The sequence below is a fragment of the Miniopterus schreibersii genome (assembly GCF_964146895.1).
Source record: "Miniopterus schreibersii genome assembly, chromosome: 12".
In the NCBI taxonomy this organism is placed as follows: Eukaryota; Metazoa; Chordata; class Mammalia; order Chiroptera; family Miniopteridae; genus Miniopterus; species Miniopterus schreibersii.
Window position 1 is genome coordinate 33,209,246 of NC_138112.1, and position 23,155 is coordinate 33,232,400.

General features: G+C 37.3%; 1 protein-coding gene across 1 annotated transcript in view; it reads left to right on the top strand.

Moving 5' to 3' along the window:
- Nucleotides 1-23,155, top strand: part of LOC308565003 (glycerophosphodiester phosphodiesterase domain-containing protein 4-like) — a gene marked incomplete at both ends in the record, with an annotated part of 64,484 nt that overhangs the window by 24,374 nt on the left and 16,955 nt on the right. Inside the window, 3 exons of the mRNA XM_081153760.1 lie at nt 4,675-4,831; nt 12,806-13,027; nt 13,938-14,092. Of these exons, the coding sequence (XP_081009886.1) occupies nt 4,675-4,831; nt 12,806-13,027; nt 13,938-14,092 (534 nt within the window). The remainder of the gene's footprint in view (nt 1-4,674; nt 4,832-12,805; nt 13,028-13,937; nt 14,093-23,155) is intronic.

Genomic DNA, 23,155 nt, shown 5'->3' on the forward strand with positions numbered 1-23,155 from the left:
TTCCAGGAAATCAATCAATCAATAAATCAAAAAATTATAAGTTGGGCAAAATTCACCAAGCAACTGACAGAAGACTCTGAAAGGTGGAGAAATGAAGGTGGACTGGCTAGGGTTCATAAGACTCAAAGAAATACCAAGTAGGTAGTGAGTTCCCTGTTTTTTTTGTTGTTTCATTTTGTGTTTTCCTCATATATTCTTATGTGGCTCCAGAGAGACCTGAAACCCAGAAAACACTTGTAGTGGCAGATAGAAAAAAAATACCCCCTCCAAAGGCTACTCTTTCTAGCAAAAGCCTGGGAGAAGTGTAGCCCAGCAGGATATAAACATGTTGACTATAGCAGCCCTACTCATGTGAACATCACAATAAAGCCATTCCCCCCTCCCCACCTGGGGCCCTGGCCCTAGAGATGATGAGCAGATCCCTGTCTTCCATTCCTGCCCTGAAATAAGAGGGGGTACTCCTTTCCTCACTCCCCTAGCTACAGAGCAAGGAGAGAATTACTGAAATAAGTTATCTAGTGATCTCTATTGTGGTAAAAATATACTTAACATAAAATTTCTCAATTTAACTATTTTTGATTATACAATTCAATGGCATTAAGTAATTGGCCTTGTTTTAGAGTCATCACTACCATCCATCTCTAGAACTTTTCATCTTCTTAAGCTGAAACTCTGTACCTATTAAATAATAACTCCTTGGTTTCTCCTCCCCTCAGGCCCTGGCAACTGCTGTTCTATTTTCTGTCTCTGTGAATTTGACTACCCTAGTTATCTCATATAAGTGGAAATACACAATATTTGTTCTTTATCGTGTGGCTCATTTTACTTAGCTTAATGTCAAGGTTCATCTCTATTATAGCATATGCCAAAATTTCTTTCCTTTTTTATTGTGTTAAAAAATACATAACGTGAAATTTACTATCTTAACAATTTTCAGTGTACAGCTCAGTAGTGTTAAGTGTACTCACATTGTGAATCAGATCTCTAGAACACTTTCATCTTGCAAATCTGAACCTCTATACCCATTAAACACCTTTACCTTCTCCCCTCAGCTTCTAGTAAACACCATTCTGCTTTCTGTTTCCATGAGTATGTCTACTTTAGATACCTTATATAAGTGGAATCGTACAGTATTAATCTTTTTGACTGTCTAATTTCACTTAGAATAATGTCCTCAAGTTTTATCCATGCGTTAACATGTGACAAGATTTCCTTCCTTTTTCAGGTTGAATAATATTCCATTGTTTGTATGTACCACATTTTGCTTATCCATTCATCCACCAATAAACATTTTGATTATTTTTGTCTCTTGACTATTTTGAATACTGCTGCTGTGAACATGAGTATACAAAAATCTTTTCAACATCTGCTTTCAATTCTTTTAGGTATATACTAGGAAGTGGAGGTGCTGGGCCATATGGTAATTCTGTTTAATTTTCTGAAAAACTGCTATGGTGGATCATGGGATTTTTAAAACCTATATATAAAATATTAGGCAGACCTTTGTATAACTCATGTATGAGACCACACAGAAGCAAAAGAGCAGAAGATCTGATAACTGAACATTGATCTGGAGTACCATCCAGTTTTTAGATTGACCTCTGGGTAGCACGTTATGAGAATGGCCAGAAGTACATGGCAAACACTCTGAAAACTAGATTGGCATTTAAACTATAGCCCACAGAACATGTGCCAGGACATGTATCCTGGCCTAAACATGGTAACCCTGCTAAAATAGATGCAGCTGTAAAGAAGGATCTCTTACCCTTTGGGACAGTATGGATGGACCTGGAGAATATTATGCTAAGCGAAATAAGCCAGGCAGAGAAAGACAAATATCACATGATCTCACTTATATGTGGAATCTAAAGAACATAACAAACTGATGAACAAAATAGATTCAGTGACATAGAAGCATAGAACAGACTGACAATTCTCAGAGGGAAGGTGGGGGTGGTGGAGATTAACCAAAGAATTTACATGCATATGCATAACCCATGGACATAGACAGCAGTGTGGTGAAGGCCTGGGGCCGGGAGTGGGTGCTAGGTGGAAGGGGTCAATGGGGGGAAAAGGCAACATCTGTAATATTTTCAACAATAAAGATAAATTTTTTAAAAAAGGAATCATAATCTCATAATACCCGAACTGGCCAGGATAAAATCCAAAATTTTCACCATACCAAAATCAACAAAAATTTCATCTTGAATGAGAAAAGGTAATCAATAGATGTCAATACTAAGAAGGAGAGTAGGAATTATCTAAGAATTTTCAAGCAACTATCATAAAATGTCTCCAACAAATTATTAACACTCATTAAATGAAAAAGTAGAAAGTCTTAGCAAAAAAGTAGAAGGAATAGGGAAGAGTCAAATGGAAATAAAAGTTCTTTAGACAAAAGAAATGATTTAAAAAGTCAACTTGTAGACATATATCAAATCATTATATTGTACAATCAAATCTAACAGTGCTATATATTAATTATATCTCAATAAAGTGGGGAGAGAGAAATTTGGAACACCAGGAATAAAGAAAGAGCAATAGAGAGGGTAGTATATAAGTAAGTAGACAATTCTCCCCCTCCAGAGTTTAAAAATTATGTTTGATGTTTAAAAGGAAAAAATCATAACTTTGTCTCATGAGGGTCTCAGTTGATTTTGAGATATTTAAGACAACTGTATCCAATCTAGTTTTCAGAGTGTTTGCCATGTGCTTCTGGCCATTCTCATTATGTGCTCATTAAAGGAAGGGAGTTGGGTAAAGGGATCTAAATTTCTACATTCTACTTGAAGTGATAATATGTTGACATTATTAGTAAATATGATAAATTAGGTATATATATTGTAATTTGTAGGGCAACTACGCCAAAAAATATACAGAGATAATATACTAGAAAACACTATAGATTTTAAAGTGTTCAAATAACCAACAGGAAAGCCAGGAAGAAGAAACAGAGAAACAAAATTAGAGGGAACAAACATAAAACAAATATTAAAATGGCAGATTTAAATCCTAACATATTAATAATTATATTAAATGTAAATGATCTAAATATACCAATGAAAAGAGAGTGTAGAAAAATAGATGTAAAAATATGGCACAGCCCTGGCCAGTGTGGCTCAGTTGGTTGAGCATCGTCCCATGCACCAAGAGGTCACTGGTTCGATTCCTGGTGGGGTTTTGTTTTACATGGTTTAATACCATGTTTACTAATTCTGAATTTTTTTCATTTCCAAGTTTGTCTACATTGAGTAATTTTTCCTGGTCATGTTACATTTTCCTGTCTCCTTACACGTCTGGTAATTTTTATTTACATGTTGGACATTGTTATTTACCATGTTGGGTGCTATATTTTTTTGTATTCTTGGAAGAACTGTGGACTTTTCCTAGCAGGCAATTAAGTTAGTTGCAGATTAGTTTGATTCTTTGTAGGCTTATTTTTAAGTTCTTTGATGGGAGGCTTGAAAGCCATTTTAGTTTTAAATTATTGCCATTTCTAAGATGTGGCCCTCTGGAATCTCTAGAGTATGGTGCAGTTACTGAGGTCTCTCCACTCTCATTGGATAGAACTCAAATGATTTATACCTCTGTATGAACTCTGCAAATTATTTGTCTTAGAACTTTCTGGTAATATTTTTTTTCTTGGAACTTGTTCTTGGCAAGCTTTATAGAATATTATTCTGCACATTGATATTTAGCTGTATTCTCAGGAACCTCTGTACATATTTCCCTAGATCAATCAAGACCTCTCTCTCTCTCTCTCTCTCTCTCTCTCTCTTTCTTTCTCTCTGTCTCGTAGCCCCATCCTCTATGGGACTCTAGTCCACAAATGCTATCTGTCTTGACCTCTTCTTAATCTGATCTCTTTCTCCTCATTTCAGCATAATAGCTGGTCCCTTTTAGGTTCCCCCTCCTTGTGCTACAGCCCTGTATTCACCTGCAAGAAGGAAGGAAGCCTGGGTAATAATGGTAGAGGTTATTTCATTAATTTGTCTTTTCTGAAATCATCATACTGTGCTCCCTGTTGTCCATTGGCTGAAAAAGTTATTTCCCTCATTTTGTCCAGTTTTATAATTGTTTATGGACAGAAAGCTAAGTCTCAACTCTGTTTCTCCCTCATGGCCATTACAGAGTTCTTTTCATAGGTATTTTAACAGTAAAGGAAGAGGGATTTTCATAAAATCAGAGATTCTTCAAGGCAAATACCAGATAAGAGAACCAGGTTCTTTCCTAATGATACCAACTGATGTGAAGGCTCTAGGACCAGAAATACTCAGGGCAGGTGTCTAGCTGGGAAATGGGTCAGAAAAACATAGGAAGATTGTGTGGATGCCTCTTTAGCATAGTTCTGGGACCTCAGGGCCTGGCCCCAGTACTACCTTATTCGCTCTCAGGTCACTACTATACCTGCTGTTTTCTTGATACCAGAAAACTCCTGGATAGGGAAGCTACTCTTTCACCATCACTGATATGATACATCACAAAAATTCAGCTCTAGGGCAGAAAAATATGGACATTAAACTGTAAATGACTGATACTTAATCCTTTGATGAGATTTGGGAGGGAGTAAGGAACCCTAGTAAGACCTTGATGGGCTTTCTGAGAACTCTATGTGCCAAGGTGGCTGAGAACAGCCTATCCACCCCTTCCCCTCTTTTCTCCCTCTGCCTACAGTATTGATGGGGTGCCTTTTCTCATGCATGACCACGACCTGAGAAGAACAACCAATATCAGGGAGGTCATGCCAAATGAATCCCTTTCATCAAGTTCCTTCTTCTATTGGAATTTCCTGTCAACTCTGAATGCTGGCAAATGGTTTGTAGAATCACGGGTAAGACATTCCCCAGTGCAACAGTCGTGGATTGGTTCCCTTGCCTGTGCAAGGTCACGTGCTGCTCCTGGAGAAAGGCTTTAGGTAAGAGTCAAGCACGTGCCCGATCTCATTCCCGTTTGCTAGCAGGATTAGAGCTTGGCAGAAGGGCTCTTTCAGTAATGCAGTCAATCTAATTACTGCTCTCTGCAGTCACTGGAAATTCTGAAGACAAACTTGTAAACTTACTATTGTCATTTAATTCCTTTTTATCCAAGAATTTCATAAACTTTTGCAGTGTGCCTACCATGTATATTACATTTTCCTGGGCATTTTGAGTAGCTCACAGTCATAAATGCTTTTTCTTGTTTCCCTCTCCTTACTATTCAACAAATACTTAATGAGTACCTATTGGGTACTATACACATGGAATACAATGATGAATAAACACACATACAGCCTTAATGGAGTTCACATGCTGGTATGTAAAACAGGTAATTACAATCCATTGTGGTAAGTGCTAAACTGGAGCTAATTTCAGGTTGCTTAGGAGCATAAAGGACAATTTCTAACTCAGTCTGATGGATGGGCTGGGGATTTTGGACGAAGAAGCTGTATAGGCTAACAAAGGTGTGGTAAAATATAAAGCAGGTGTTGTATACAGTGTAATTTTGATGTAAGAGTGAACATTTCTACCTGAGATAAATGGAGAACACTTTATGTGAAAGTATCATTTCAGCTGAGGGAAGATCTTTACTAACGGGGACCATGGGCAATGATGGTGGTGTGTTTCAGAGATTATAGTGTACTGGAGCCAGAGGAAATGTGTGTGTGTGTGTGTGTGTGTGTGTGTGTAAGAAAAAAGAAAGGAAGGGATAATGGAGGAAATGCAAGAGAGAAAGATGTAGGGTATAGGAGGGAGAGAGGTTGGGGGAATAATCTGGGAAAACATGTTGAGAGGAAATTATAGCAATGCTTAAATAACAAGCTAGAGTTTAAGAATTTTTTAAAGTAGGTAAAATAAAATGGCAGATTTGCATCTGATAAAAGTCAAGCCTGCCTTCTCAAGGTAGATTAAAGAAAACAAAACAACTTACCTTTTTCACCTTATCACATGTACAGAGGGAATCCATGTGACTGAGGCTTCACCAATCAGATACACTAACTTGAGACTTTGACTTTGAAAATAAACATCAGAGCAGGACAGACAGCAGGCTCCATGTCGCTAGCACCTGTGACAGCAGAGCACATGCTCTGGGGGTCAGCTGTGGTAGTAGCTCTCTTATCGGGTAATTGTGTAATTGGGAAAATCAATCTTAAGGTATTTTTATTATGCATTAAGGGTGGATGGGATTCTCTTTATGTTTGGTGTTCCTCCTGAGGGTTTATTTGATCCTCTGTCATGTAAAAATAGTGGAAAGTAAAGAGCTATGTAAGGAAGGACTTACTTCAGGTTCATTCTTTTAACATAATGGATAGCTGAAAGTAGATTTGTGATTACTGTATCTCCTCAGAAAACTCATAGGAGTACATAGCCTATAAATGCTGATTCCAGATGCGAAAATAATGGGATCATTTTGATTTCCAGGTGTCTCTGCATATGCAGGCTCATTATATGTCTCATCATACATGAATAAATACAGGCATGCAAACTAGAGATGCTCTGTTAGAATGTATATGTTGGATTAGTTAGCCATAGTTAATGTTTTGGCAAATGTGTGTTCCAGATGAAAAGGCTATTATATCTGATATATAATGTATGGCTCATAAAAGTTACTTTTTGTAAGTGGTAGGGTTGGATATATTACTGTAATAAAATTTGGTGGATTTTTTTTTTTAGGATTAATAGCTTTATTTTAGCATACTTAGCCAATATGCTTGCAGTGTCTATTCTATTATTGTGGCTATTGAGGACTGTCCTGAAACCTGGGGTTCCAGTATGATTCTTTAATCCTCATCTGAGGATATGTTCACTGATTTTGAGAGAGAGAGACAGAGAGAGGGAGAGAGGAACATCGATGTGAGAGAGAAACATTGATCAGTTGCCTCCCATACATTCCCTGACTGGAGATCAAACTTGAAACCTAGGTATGTGCCCGGACCAGGAATCAAACCTGCAACCTTTTGGCGTACTGACGCTCCAGCCACCTGAGCCACATGGGCCAGGGCCAAATATGGTTTTTAAGCTTTATTTTTAGGTTTGATTGTGGAGATTTCTTTGCTTTCATGCTCTGTGCCCAGAGGTGGTTGAAGTGGTGTCAACATGTGATTTAAAAGATTTGGCTATTTGGGTAATTTTTCATAACAAAGAAATGGTGGGTTTTTCCGTAAAGATTATTCCTGTTGTTCTTCATTGGATGGGTATGCTTATGGTTTGATGATGGTGGTGGGTTGGCAGTTATTTTTAGATATATTTATTCTTGACATTACTTGTGAAAATTAAGCAGTTTATCTGATCAATAACAAAATAAAAGTAGGTGCAGAAGTTCTGGGCTTTGTTTCTGGAAGTTTAGCTGAGTTCCTGTTTCTCCAGAAAAACCAGAATTTCTGTGGAGCTTTCTTATATATCCTCTTGGGAAAGTATAATTCTCAAATTGACAAAAATATCATTCTCATGCCTAAAGATAGTGAACATGAGAACAAGTTTCATTTAGCACATTAATGAGGGAACAAGCAGGATGACTAAACCCACACTCAGAAGAGAGAAACCAACATAAATGTAGTCAGTGCAACAAAGAAATATTGAAATTAGATTGCTAAATTAGATACAAACTTAGTATATTAAGTTGGTTAATATACTATATGACAATAAAACCATACCTTTGGAGTTAACTTCTCTACCAGACAAAAATAATTTGCATCTCTACTGGACAGAAGTCATTTCAACTTCCATCAGTTTTCTACAAGTTAACATCTAACTTTATGTTCTGGCCCTAATCAATAGTAATTAATAATTTAAACAAAGGTACATTTCTCTAAGAGCCAGATGACCTTTAGGTGGCTTGTTTAAGTGTGTTCTGGCCAGTGTCGCTCAGTGGTTAGAGCATTGGCCCATGCACATTTCTAACCAGCATTTTGAACTCTACATCTGGTAGATTGCCTGCCTCCATTTCATTTAGTTCTTTTTTGGAGTTTTTCCTGCTTTTTTCATTTGAGTCTTTTTTCTTTGTCTCCTCATGTTGGCTGCCTTCCTATGTTTGTTTCTATGTATTAGGTGAAGCTTGGTAGAATGGCCTTATGTAGTAGATGTTCTGTAGCGTCAAGTGTTCCCAGAGTGTCCCTGGTGTAGATTGTGTATGACCTATTTCAGTTGAGCCTTAATTGCTGTTAGCTTGTGAGTGGGTGGGGGTTTACTCTGAGGCTGACTGGCTGTGAGGACTGGCCATGACCACAGCAGGGGTTGACCACACAGAGCAGAATTTGCCCCAGTGGGGCTCTGGTGCCTGCTGAGACCGACCCTTTGGGTATTCTGTTTGTGTAACTAATCAGGTGGTGCTCTTTTGTGGTCTGAGGCTAGCCACCGGGTGTTTGTTCTGGGGTCTCTTGGGAGGGGCTCCAGTACAGGTGGAGTTCAGTCACCACCTGTGCCCGGCCCGGGACCTCCTGGGTGGAACTACAAAGTGGTCCCTGGTTGGCAGCTGCCTGTGCTGGGCTCAGAGGCACTTGGGAGAAAACATGCTTCGACCTGAGGCTGGGTGCCATTCGAGTCAGGCCTGGGACCACTCAGTGGAAGGCACAGGGTATGGGCAAATAATTTTCAACAAAGAAGCCAAAAACATACAATGGAGAAAAGGAAGCCTCTTCAATAAATGGTGCTGGGAAAACTGGAAAGCCACACACAAAACAATGAAACTATACTTTTGCCCTGGCCAGTTTGCTCAGTGGTTAGAGCGTCAGCCTGTGGACTGAAGGGGCCCAGGTTCAGTTCTGGCCAAGGGCACGAACCTCGGTGGCAGTCTTGACCCTCGATCCAATTCCTGGCCCCGATTGGGAGGCAACCGATCGATGTGTCTCTTTCACATCGATGTTTCTCTCTCCCTCTCCCTTCCACTCTCCCTGAAAAGCAATGGAGCGAATGTTCTTGGGTGAGGATTCAAACAAGAACAACAAAACCCTCAAGGACGTTGGTTTGCCACCAAGCACAAAAATGAACTCAAAATTCATCAAAGACTTAAATATAAGACCTCAAACAATAAAATACTTGAAAGAAAACATATGTACTAAACTTATGGTCTTGGTCTTAGAGAAGATTTTGTGAATTTGACTCAAAATGCAAGGTAAGTGAAAGGATTTTGATAAGAGGCTAATATCCAAAATATACAAAAAGCTTATATAACTCAACAACAACAACAACAACAAAAACCCAGTTAAAAATGGGCAGAGGACCTGAACAGACACTTCTCCCAAGAAGACATACAAATGGCCAACAGATACATGAAAAGATGCTCAACTTCACTAGCTATTAGGGAAATGCAAACAACTAGATACCACCTCACACCTGTTAGAATGGCTGTTATCAAAAAGACAAGAAATAGGTTGTGGAAATAAGTTGCAGAGGTTGTGGAGAAGAAGGAACCCTTATTCACTGCTGATGGGAATGTAAACTGGTGCAGCCACTATGAAAACAGTATGGAGGGTCCTCAAAAAATTCCGAATAGAGTTACTGTATGACCCAGCAACCCCTCTTTTGAGTTTCTACCTGAAATTTTTGAAAGTATTTATTTATAAAAATATATGTATCCCTGTGTTCATTGCAATATTACTCACAGTGGTCAAAACACGGAAGCAACCTAAGTGTCCTTTGGCGGATGACTGGATGAAGAAGAAGTGGCGCAGGTACACCATGGAACACTGTCAGCCATAAGAAAGGATGAAATGCTGCCGTTTGAGACAGCATGATGAACCTGAAGGATGTCATGCTAAGTGAAATAAGTCAGATGGAAATAGTTAAGAACCATATGATTTCACTCACGTGGGATATAAAACAGAAAGCAACAAACATGAAAAATTCATAGACACAGACGACAGCACGGTGATCCCCAGGGGAAAGAGGAGTGGGATGCAGCAGAAGAGGGTGGAGGGGGTCAAACACATGGTGACGGAGGAGACTTGACTTTTGGGTGGTGAACACACAGTGCAATACAGATGATGTATTATAGAATCGTACACTTGAAACCTATATAATCTTATTAGCGTTGTCACCCCAATAAATTTAATGAGAATTTAAAAAAGATCTTGGTTTGACTTGAAAGGAGTAGGATGGGCCTTCAGTAAATTCCTGAAGCATAGCTTTCCAGGTAAGCTGTTGATTTTTCTCTAGTGAAGACAATAAGGATTGGCTGTCTTCATCAGCTAGGACACGAAGTAAATAGGGATAGGAACAAAGAGAGGCAGTACTAGAAAGTACTTTTGCTAGTAGCTCACAGATAAATCTGTATCATCCACCTTCTCATCTGGGGAGGGTGGTTTAAGCGGGTTAAACAGAGATATTTTTTTGACTAATGAAAGGGATAATTCTTGTTATATTGTTTGTTATAATTGGTTTAGATCTTAACTTGAGCATTGAGAGGATTTTAAGAAACAGTATCAACAGAGTCAGTCTGAACTCTCACAGGTTTGAGAGTTCAATTATTCTGCCTCTTTTTCCCTCAGGGATTCTGGTATTATGGCTAATAATTTGTTATGTTTTGAATTAGCATACTAATATTTATAGTGATAATTTGATAATGTGCAATAGAATTTTCTCTGACTCCTGAAAATAATTTATCTGTGTACACTTGTTTCTGGTGGTGCTTTTTGCAAAGAAAGTAGATTCCTAATGATGAAGCTTATAGGAAAGTGCCGTAGAGAAGAAAGGAGTGCTTCTGACAATGGCCTCAATATAACAGTTATAGGTTGGGACATGGAAAAGGACTTGGGATTGTTAGAAATTCCTTCGACTTAAGCGGTTTTAGAACTCAGATAGTCTGAAGTAGTGGGTTAATGAAATTTTAAAAAGGTAGTGGCAGTTGTATCAACAAGAAACTATTTGTTGTTTATCTATATTTAGATAGTTCTACCAAAAAATTGTCAATTGAGTGGTAATGTTTCCCTTTACATGACATCACTTCAAAGATTTTGGATAATTGACCTAATTTTTAATCAGTATGATATATTGGATTGTCCACTGGTGCTTCTACTTGCAGTTGCTCTAAGCATGGGCATAGAGAACCAAACACCTTTTAGTCTTGTTTTTAATTGAGGAACCAGATGTTTTATATGGGGAACTGGAAGTTTTTATTTTTATCTCACTACTTCCTAGGCTTTTAAAAATGTTCACCCGCATGTTGGAGATAGTCTAAACTGGCCTGTCCCATTCCAGTTTTTCTGACTAAGTCCCCTATATTATATACAAAAAAAAAAGAGACTTGATTTACTTCAGCTATTAGATCTACCCCATAATAACATTTAAAGCTTATGGAATCTAGTTTTAAACTCTCCTGTTGCTTAATCTTTATTATTTTTACTATTTTGAATTTTTGTCCAATTTATCCTTGAAAGATTTGATAAATGTCCTCCTATAGTGCATTTCCTATTTTTCCCATTCAGAGACAGTTTAAAAATTATGCACAGCTTAGTCATTTAAATCCTGTCTTGATCGTTGCCATCCTGTTCTTTTAACATTTAAATGAATCAGTTGGTCTAGATCTGGTGCAGTCTAACAAAATCTTGAATCCTGAAGCAAATTTCTGTTTTCCTGAGGATGAAAAACACCCTCATGATAGACCTCCACTCAGATCTATGCTATGTTTAATTCAGCTTCTATGGTCTGCCTTCCAGTCCAGCAGGGAGATATTGTGGAAGGTGAGGAAGGGCAGCTTGTTAAAGAGGGCAGGGAAGGAGAAGAAACAGAGAGGGTGAGAATGAGAATGAAAACAAAGTTGTGCAGAGAGAAAGAGATTATTTGAGTTAAGAAAATGTGAGGCGGCTAGTGCCTGCGTCACTGACTTCACCCACAGATAATCTACAATCGGTAAATGACGATAAAAGCAGCCGTCCATTACATTTAATATAGCTAATATATGTACGGACTGAGGTGTGGGATGAAATGCTGTGTATCGCAAAGAGAAATGGACGCTTCCTGCCGTGAGGGAGTTACATTCCAGTTGAAGCAGAGAGGGGACTAGTGAATTGTGCACTTTTCTATGTGCTCCTAGACCCTGTAAATATTTCATCATATTTCATATTCAAAATAATCTTGAGAAATACATAGATTTCCCCTCCCATCCCCTACTTTATAGTCTGGGCAATGAAGACTTGGAGAATTTAAACAGTTCTACCAATTAATTACACAGCAGGAAGCATATGGAGCCAGGATTTGAATCCGGTCTAAGACATCCACAAATAACTCTAGAAGGCAGATGAGACATACAATTAGAGAGGCACAAAAATGGGCCATTGGAGTTTAACACCATCCAAGTCTCTTTAGTTCAGGAACATTTAAGGAAGGCTGCTTGAAGGAGGTAGCATTTGAACTGGGCTTTTCAGGTTGAGGGTAGGATTTTAAACAGGTGAAGATGGCAAAGAAGGCAAATGAGTGATAGAGCTGGGATCGACTCCAGTTCAGTCTGATGCCAACAGTGAGAGCAAATATTGGAAGCCAAGGCAACTGAAAAGGGATCGTATTACCTTGAGTTATAGAAAAAAGTCTGAAAAGGAAGGTTAAGACAGAAACATGAAGGTCTTTCAGTGCAAATACAACAGGTTCTTCGATATAGACAAAAATATTCCAAATATAATTACCCATGGAGTCTATATTTTATTTCTCTCCTTGGCAACTCTTTTGTCAATTGTTTATTTCCTCCTGACATTATGAGTATTTCAGAGGGCCTGGTGGGTTGAATGGTAATGGAGCAGCATGGAGGTAGGGCTGGGGGTAGGACTGACTATATAGCAGGAGAATTGGAAAATGCTTTTGATAGGAGCTAATATATTCTCTGATGTATTTATTTTTAGTACAAAATATATTACAATATGAAACCCTTATCAGAGGCTGATAAAGAAAAAGCAAGAAAGCAGATGATTCCAACACTAAGTGATTATTTGGAACTTGCAAAAAAGACAAATAAATATGTGATATTTGATCTTAATGGCCCTCCACCAAAACATCCTTTCAGAAATACATATGTACGTCGTGTAGTACAGGTGATCCTTGACTCTAAAATTGAGCAACATCTGGTATGTCTGTCTCAGGATCTATGGTAGAGGTTGGGAGGTGGGTAGATATTCCAGGAGTATAGCAATTGAACTTACCCTATCTTATAGATCTTCCCTGGGATCCCTAAATAAATTTGCTCCCTATAGAAATGGAGATTATTGCTTATACAGTTAGATGTGGCAACGTAAGAATGGCCCACTGGGGGGAAACATTGAGGCTCTTTGCTATTCCCAACCAAATGAAGTATCAGCAGTCTGTTAAAAACGAATGTGTGTAATGACTACATGATGTGACTTGCACCATGCACCAAGGTAGAACTGTTAGAAAGGACCTGGGAACACTAAGGCTTTGAGGGCTTGGCTTCAATTAATGGTGGATAAGCTGGTTCTTATGGAGCAGAGATTTGTTAATCATGTTTTTCAGAAGCAACTCTCTGCATTGGGGTAGTCAATCATTCCAACTCTCTTACATCCTCAGAATATGCAAGAGTGCTGTGAATGAAGGGGAAGAAAGTGTCGTTTTACCAATGGAACTATTTGTACAGACAATTCTTAATAGCATTGCCCACTGGCAGGAAATGAGCCCTCTCAAAGATGATGTTTAGCATCATCAGCCAGAGGAAATGGTTATGATTCCCGCCTTTCATCCACATCTGCCAACCCCTCATCCACTTTGGCTGGTGGGAGGCTATCTGCACACAATGGGCCCTTGACCCATGATGTTACCTGAGAAAACTCAGCTGCAGAACAACTCCAGTGAAAGCCCCCTTATAAGAGTTTATTAGACAATATTAGGCCAAGGGCTAGAATCTCGCTCTGCTCCCTGTAGACTGTTACTAGTACTGTAATAGGGCTCCATCTATTCTATATGGGACTGTTTGTACCTAGACAGCTGACTGTCCACTGAAAGATTTCCTGTTTCTTCTTACAGATTTATTGGTTGCCTGGTTTTGATAGAAAGTATGTCAGGATTTTTGCTCCTGGTTTTCAGCATGTAGGCCGATTATGGACCATTGAAGAACTTAGAAAACAAAATGCCAGTATAATAAATGTTGACTACAAGAAGTTGTTCCACAACGGGTTGAAGTAAGTGCTTGACCACACCTCTCTAGGCATGTATTGCCTTATTTGCACAAAATCTGCATTCTAACCAAACTACTTAGCTTCTCCTTCCCATCTCAGGATTCTGTGTGTGGCTTTCTTTTTGGAACCCCCATTCCCCTCCTCTTGCCCCTCCCTCCCTCCCTCCCTCCCTCCCTCCCTCCCTCCCTCCCTCCCTCCCTCCCTCCCTCAACAACAAACATTTATCATGTATAGGCTGTGTCCCTGGAACATAGTCTTCAGCCCCTTCTCCTTTGTGCTTCAGTCTCTCATCATTCAACACATGTTTTTGTATGCTTGGCATTTCTCTTTTTCTATAAGGTGATTGTTGAAAAGTCAGAACTCAGAAAGGTGTTTATTTCCTCCTGCCATTACCAGATGGATCGCAGGACTTCAAAAATTGCTTTGTGATCCAGATAGCCAGATTTCTAATAGGCATAATTAAGAACATTACTAAATCATTATTTAAAAAACTTAAAGCAGCCAACCATGAGACAAAACTAAAATTATTAACCACCACAATTATAAATATATGGTTAGAGACAGTTTTGAGAATCAAAAGCACCTGCGAATAAAATGGTCACTTTTTCAAACTGAACTGTTATTAATCACTGTTTAGTTTAATCCGTATCCCCTTTTCCTTAGATTTACAGATATTTTTTTCAGATAATTCTAAAAGTTTCAGAAACAAAGTCTTCCCTAGATATATATATATATCTCCAAAGTTTCCTTGGGCTTAGTAAAAATTCCCCTAGATAACTTTCTGCATCTCAAGTCATGAACTAAGCTGTGGGATATACCTCTGTTCCTGCTCCTGCTTTTCCTGCCTCTTGGCCTTGGGTTGGCTTAATAAAATATGTCTTTTTTAGCATTGGAACATTTTTCTACCTTTATTTCTTAATTAGAAGATTCCTCTTTGTCCAACTACTCCTCTATTTTGAGTGTATTTCTATAATTTTAACTTTTTATAAAGAGATGGCTCTAAGATGATTTGCTTTTCTTCTAATCATAATTTAGATTAGTCTGGTAGTAGAAAAAGAATTTTAATAGCCTCTATTTATTGAGCATTTATTATGTTCATGTTCTGTGGTTGGTAGACCACAGGCTCTTTTTCAATCCTGGCCCATTTATCATCTGCATAGGACTTTGGACAAGTTTCTGATTGTCAGTTTTCTTATTCATAAATTGAGAATAATAATAACACGATTGAACTGTTAAATTATGAAATGAGAATTCTTGTTATGCACATAGCAAAATGCTGGGCAAAAGTAAGAACATAATAACTTAGCTTCTGCCTTTATCTTTACCATCCTTACATGCTGTGTCCTGGAAATTATCTGATCCCCATTTTGCAAATGAGGAAACTTGCCAGTAAAGAGGAAAAGTTTGTACAGTTGGTTAGTAGGGGACCAAACTGAGTAAATATAGGTATGACAGAGTCCAGAGTCCAAATTCTTTGACCACTGGGCTTTTAAATTTATTTATTCCTTGGCCTGAGTTACACAGGCATGGTTTCAACTGGCATCAGAACCAGGGGGGAGGGGGTGTCATAGCCTGAGTCCTATTCTGAAAAGTCAACATAAGCAAGGCATCCTCTTTTGCCTTAAGGAAACCATATGTTCAAGTAGGAAGAATAGGGCTTGTCCTATGTAGCTATTCTACAGAGCTGATCACAGTAAAGTCAGGAGCTGGACTTTATTTCAAGTCATTCCACTCAAGAACCACTAAATCTTAAGAAATTAAGCAGTTGTCTTTCAGGTATTTGTTTAATGTTTATGACCAGAATATTTGGGATTACAATCACATTTTCAATACATTCTCTGTGGTCAGTGCTCACTTCCTAGTCCCTCAGATCACTGTCACATGACATTGTGACCTTCCCATTTTGACAGATTGGTTTAAATACATTATTTTAACCAAAATTATATTAATATAGAGATGCCCGCTGTTTTATTTCTGATGTGGGGATTTTTAAGTGTTTTTTGAAATTTTTTAATTTTAAAAGCTAATTTATTAAGTGATGTTTACATAAAATTAACTGTTTTGAAGTGAGCAGTTCAGTGACATTTAGTACATTCACAGTGTTATACAACTATCACCTCTAGTTCTGATACATTTTGATACTGGAAATTTTTATTTTCCCTATTTTTCTTGGACAGTCTTGCCATGGGGTTATGAATTTTATTTATCATTTCAAACTACCACATTTTGGCTTTGTTAGTTTTCTCTTGCACGTTTCCTTTGTGGTTTATTGATTTCTGCTCTTTATTATTTTCTCTCTTCGGTTTACTTTAGAGTTAATTTGCTTTTCTTTTACTAGCTAGCTTCTTTACCTGGGTAGAAAATTAGGTGATCGATTTTCAATCTCCTATTCTAAAACACTTAGAGCTATAGTTTTCCCTGTAAACATTGCTTTAGTAGCATCCCACAAATAATTTTTATATACTGTCTTTATTATCCTTCAGTTTAAAGTATTTTAAATTTCCCTTATTTTCCACTTTACTCATAGATTACCTAGAAGTGTGTCAAGTTTTTTTAAAATCTGAGGTTTCTCAGCTACCTTAGTGTTCTTGATTTCTGATTTAAATTCATTGTGACAAGAGAACAACTCTGTATGATTTCAGTACTTTTAAATGTATTTAAAGGAAGAATTAATATCATTAAAATGTCCATATTACCCAAAGCAATCTATAGATTCAATGCAATTCTTATTAAAATATCAACAGAATATTTCACAGAGCTAGAACAAATATTCCAAAATTTTATACAGAACCAAAAATGACCCTGAATAGCCACAGCAATATTGAGAAAGAAGAACAGAGTTGGTGGGATCACTTTACTGGATATCAAACTATACTACAAAGCCATCGTAATCAAAACAGCCTGGTATTGGTATAACAACTCAGACATATAGATCAATGGAACAGAACAGAGACCCCAGAAATAGACCCATGCCATTATGGTCAGTTAATATTTGACAAAGGAGGCAAGAGCATAAACTTGTCTTATGGCCCACTCTATCATTTATCTTGCTGAACTTCCCATGACTACCTAAAATAATGTGCTCTCTTCAGTTTCTGGGTGTAGTATTCTCTAAATGTCAATTATTTTAAGTTGGTTGATAGTCTTTTCAAACATTTCACAGTGAATTTCCCCGTTTTCTATTAAGTTAACACAAGGGACTAGGTTGCAGATGAAACTGACACAATCAGAGAACTTACCTACTATCAATCTTTATTACTAATTTCAAAGATAAGTGGGCAGTTAAGAGACTCAGACAAAGCAAAGAGAAGTCAGAGACATTGACACATATGTACTCTAAGGCCCACTGTAATATTTCACACAGAAGAGGAGCATTTGAGTTACAAAATATCTCCATGTAATACTCCCAGGGAGTGGTGTAGCATATGTGACCTTCTGAGACTCATGCCTCATAAATCCACATTCTGTATTTACTTACAAAATATGTAATAAAGAAATACTTAACAAGGAGCATTCTTTAAAGAATATTTTCTATCTATAAAGCTTTTCTTTCTAGTAAATGTCATTACTGTATTTACGAATGATGTAGTTACCATGTTGGCAAGAAGATTAGGCCAAGTCTTCTGCCTTCTTTCTCCTGGGAGTGAACTCCCCAGTCAGAGAGAAATAAATGGCTCCTTATGCCTCACCTGTCAGTTACTGAGAAGGGAGTGTTAATATCTCCAAGTAAGATTGTTGATTTGTGTCTCTCTCTCTCTTTAGCCCTGTTGTTGTTTTGGCTTCTTATGTTTTAAAACTCTTATATTAGGTTGCATATGCATTTAGAATTGGTAGGTCTTCTTGGTGAATTGCCCCTTTCCTTGTGAAATGTCCACTATGTCTGGTAATAATTTTTATTTAGAGATTACTTTTTGTTTTATTAATATTACTACACTAGCTTTCTTATAATTAGTGTTTGTATTATACCTCTTTTTCTGTCATTTATCTTTCAATTGCTTTGTATCTTTATATTTAAAGTCCATCTCTTATAAAAAGAATATTATTGGTTCTTTTTTTTATATTTAGTTAGACAATCTCTGCCTTTTAATGGGAATGTTTGGTTCATTATTAACCCTAAAATAACCTCTAAATGTTCAAGTGAAAAGAAGAATCAAATGTCTCTCATTTTAAATCAAAAGCTAGAAATGATTAAGCTTAGTGAGGAAAGCATGTTGAAAGCCAAGAGAGGCCAAAACCTAAGTCTCTTGTGCCAAACAGTTAGCTAAGTTGTGAATGCAAAAGAAAGTTCTTAAAGGAAATTAAAAGTGAACACACAAATGATAGGAAAGTGAAACACCCTTATTGCCGATATGAGAAAGTTTTATTGGTCTGGATAGAAGATCAATCTAGCCACAACATCAAAGCAAGACCCTCCACCAGCAAAAAGATTACAACTTGATAAAAGCTTAGATGATAGCATTTTTTTTTGCAATAAAGTATTTTTAAATTAAGGTGTGTATATTATTATTTTAGACATAATGCTATTGAATACTTAATAAACTACAATATGATGTAAACATACCTTTTATGTGCACTTGGAAACCAAAAACTTCATGTGACTTGCTTCGGTGAGATCATCTCTTTATTGTGGTGGTCTGGAACTGAACCTACAATGTCTCTAAGGTATGCCTGTATACCCAGAAGTCGAATTGCTGGATCATATAGTAATTCTAATTGTTTGAGGAACTTCCATGTTGTTTTTCACAGCTCCTATACCAACAGTACACAAGGGTTCCAGTTTTTCCATATCCTTCACATTCTTATTGATTTGTGTGTGTTTTTTGATGTAGCAATCCTAATGTTCTTTAAATGTTAGGTGGAATTCGCCAGTGAAGTTATCAGCTCCAAGATTTCTATTTTGGGACAGATTTTTGGTTAATGATTCACTCACTCTCCTATTAGAGGTTTTCACATTTTCCAGTTATTCAGGATTCAGTCTTGGTAGGTTTTGTGTTTCCAGGATTTTGTCCTGTTCATTTAGGTTATCCAGTTTGTTGGGGACAATAGTTCATAGTTCTCTTGTATAACCCTTTTTATTTCTGTAAAATTGGTAGTAATGTCTTTACATTCATTTCTGATTTCATTAATTTGAGTATTTTCTCTTAATTCCTCCTAGCTAAAGGTTTATTAATTTTGTTGATCTTTTCAAAGAAATAACTTTTGGTGCCATTGATTTTCTCTGTTCTCTATTTTCTATTATGTTTGTGCCTGCTCTAATTTTTATTATTTTCTTCCCCTTGCTATGTTGGGTCAAATTATTCTTCTTTTCTAGCTTCTTAAGTTGTAAAGTTTGTTTATTTGGGATTCTCTCTCTCTTTTTTTTCCTTTCTCTTTTTATAATGTAAGTTATTTATAGGTATGAACTTCTCCCCTAGGATCACTTTTGTTGCATCCCATGAGTTTTGGTATATTGTGTTTTTATTTTCATTCATCTAAGTATTTTCTAATTTCTGTTATGATTTCTTTTTTGACCCATTGTTTGAAATTGTGTTGTTTAATTTCCACAAATATGTGAATTTTCCAGTTATTGACTTCCAACTCTATTCTTTTGTGGTAGGAGAAGATACTTTGTTTGATATCTATCATTTTAAATCTTTTGAGACTTAATTTGTGGCCTAACATGTGGTCTCTCCTGGAAAATGTCCCCTGTACACTTGAGAAGAATGTATATGCTGTTATTGTTGGTGTGAATGTTGTATATATCTATTAGAAATAGTTCCTTGTGTTTACTGAATCTTCTATTTCTTTTTTTTTTAATCCTCACCCAAGGATATTTTTTCCATTGCTTTTCAGAAAGAGTGGAAGGGAGAAAGAGAGAGAGAGAAACATCGATGTGAGAGAGGCACAGATTGGTTGCCTCCCACATGCTCCCCAACCAGGGCTGGGGATCAAGCCTATAACTGAGGTAGGTGCTGTTGGCCGGAATTGAGCCCGGGACCCATCAGTCTGAGGGCTGCTGCTCTAACCACTGAACCAAACCAGCTTGGGCAAGTCCTCTATTTCTTTATTTAAGTTTTGCCTGGTTGTTCTATTTATTATTGAGAGTGGGATGTTAAAATTCTCAACTCTTATCGTATAGCTGTCTATTTCTCCCTTTGGTTCTGTCAGTTTTTGCTTTATAAATTTGGCTGGTTGGTCATTAGGTGTGTAAATGTTTATAATTGTTATATCTTATTGCTGTATTGAATGTTTTTTTTAATATATAATGTCCTTCTTTGTCTCTTGTAACCTTTTTGATATAAATCCTATTTTGTCTGATGTTAGTATAGCCACCGCTGTTCTTTTTGGTTACTGTTTCATGGAATATCTTTTTTCATCCTTTCACTTGTAATCGGTGTCTTTGGATGTAAAGTGAATCTTATAGACAGCATTAAGTTGAATCATGTGTTTTTATCCATTCATTATATCTCTGTCTTTAATTTAATCCATTAAAAAAAATAATAATTACTGATGAGAAGGGACTTTTGTCATTTTGTTACTTCAGTCATTTCTGAAATATTTGTTTTGTTTTGATCATCTGATATTTTGTTATTTCTATATGCTTTATAGTTTTTCCTTTATTTTTTGTATTACTGTTTTTTTTTGCCTAGTTGTTTTTAGTTGACTTTTTTTTGGTACTGAAACATTTAAATCCTTTTCTCCTTTTGTTTATATTCTCTACCTGTTTTCTTTGTGGTTACCATGGGACTACATTTAACATTCTAAGATTATAACAATTTTTTTCAAATTTACACCAGCTTAATTTCAATAATATACAAAACTTGCTTTCTTTACAGCTCCATTCCAATTCTTTTCAGTTGTTGCTACCAGAAAAATACATCTTTATACATTGTATGCCCCCAAAACATAAGCTAATCAAATTTTTATGTTTATAAACACTTTATTTGTGTCATTATAGTGGACAAGTTCCCAGCTAAATGCACAGATATGAGCGAGGTTCCTGCGTTAATGCAGGAGCCAGTGGATTCCGTGGGACTGGGCATAAAGCTAAGAAGACAGCACCAAAGTTTCAACATCAGACCTGGCCAGATACCTTGAGCTGAGGGGGGCTAATGGGGGCTAATGCTCCTACACTGACAGCTGCATTCTTCTCACAGCTGGGCACATTTTCAGCATTACATCATTTCAGTGCTGTCAGGGGAGCCGATACCAAAGAAAAGAAACTCGTGTCCTGGTGTACCTCAACTGCTGTTGCTCTGTAAGTCACAATCTAGCATGTGAAAAAAAATCTTAGAATATCCCAATACAATGGGCCAGAGTGGTAAACTTCTTTGTTGCTCCCTCAGTACCTCCTTGCCTGTCTTCATTCATACCTGAATTCCATCCTTGAGCCACATAGCCTGATGTTGAAAGTCTCAACAAAAATCTCTCAGATGACAATAGCTACTTCCAAAGCAGCATCATGTGCAGTCTGTGACATCGAAGAAACAAAGTGTTTCTGGTTAACTGTCCTCTGTGAAAAGTCAGCCACCCTTGACCAATGCTAATTGAAAGCATACTTCAAAAGACAGATATAGGAAGTGGAATATAAATAAAAACAAACTCCAAAAAGGTATAGTCTATGAGGACTGGGCCAGATAATGATCAGTTCACAGATGGTCTTTCTTCAAGGCTACAAAATTGTCATTCACATAATTCTCAGAAACATATTGGAGTCCACAGGTGGTATTTTGCAATCTCTCTCTAGGTGTGAGATGGTCAGGGTCTAGCTTGAACTTTCTCTAACCCTGGGGAAAATGCTGAATAGGAAGGGGAGTTGTACCACCTACAGTATTTTAAAGGCAAGAAAGGCTTGTTAGGATGTAAAAACTTCACAAACAATATTACAACTTTAATTCTGAAGGGCGCCTTGAGTTCCATTTGTCACTTTTCAGAATTTTCTGTCAGGAACAGACTCAAGGGCATTTTACTGGGATTTAACTTTTTCGCAAAATAGAAACTTTGGTCATAGCCATAGTTCTATAAAAATGTTTTAAAGAGGTTATTTCTGATTAAAATGTTTTTAGCAAATGATACAAAACAATAACAAGAAAGTAAACATCTTCATATCTAATGTAAGAAGAAAAATTCTCTACCAGCATCTTATTTTAAATACATCCAGTGTCAGTAGTGCTTATTAACAGTAGAGGTTCTCTTATAGGGAATCAGAAAAGTAGCAAAATAAGGCACAGCCTGTCATTGTCACAGATTTGAGTTAGATAGTAATGTTCTCTCTGGAAGACACAAACTGGAAATCTGATTACCCAAAGGCTTAAAATGTGGTTCTGAAGATAAGGTCCTGTGACAAGGATAGCTAACTTGGAAAAAAATTCCCTTAACTGGAATTAAAGGCAATTAATAAGACAATGCTACTTCTAGTTCATAACACCCTGGAATTTAAGAAGTCCTTTTTATCAGCCCATATGTAAATTTGTAAAGTCACTGTGCCTAATGTGGGCTGAGTTGACTACACTTCTAGTTTGGAGTGCATGTTTTAAATAGGGCACATTTCCTAAAAATCAAACTTTACATTAACTAGCAGAAAATAATCATTTTAGATATTACAGTGTGTGAGACTGATCATAGATTCTAAATCAAAGTCTTGAAGAGGTTTCTGGAACAGCAGGCTGGAGTTTCACTGGTTCTTCATGAAGAAACACTCTACACGATGATGATGATGATTATGATGATGATGATACACTCTACACGATGATGATGATGATGATGACAATGACGACGACAAGGAGGACGATAACTCTAATCTCTATGGCCCACATCTGGCAGTTCTCCCACCAATATTTTCTCTTCAAGCTGGCAGCACTTATTTCAGATTGGGAAGCTGCTGCCTGCAGTGTGTCTGCACAGTCACCTAACTCAGAGAGCTTCTGATCTCTTTCTAACACCTTGTCCACATTGACTCACATGATGTCCACCACTTCATCCACTTGATTCTGTGTCTGCTGAAGTCTCGGATTACTGCCCGAGGGAGTACTTGGATTTGCAGGCACACCTGTAGACATTTTGCCTGTGGGGGAGGAGGGCAAGTGT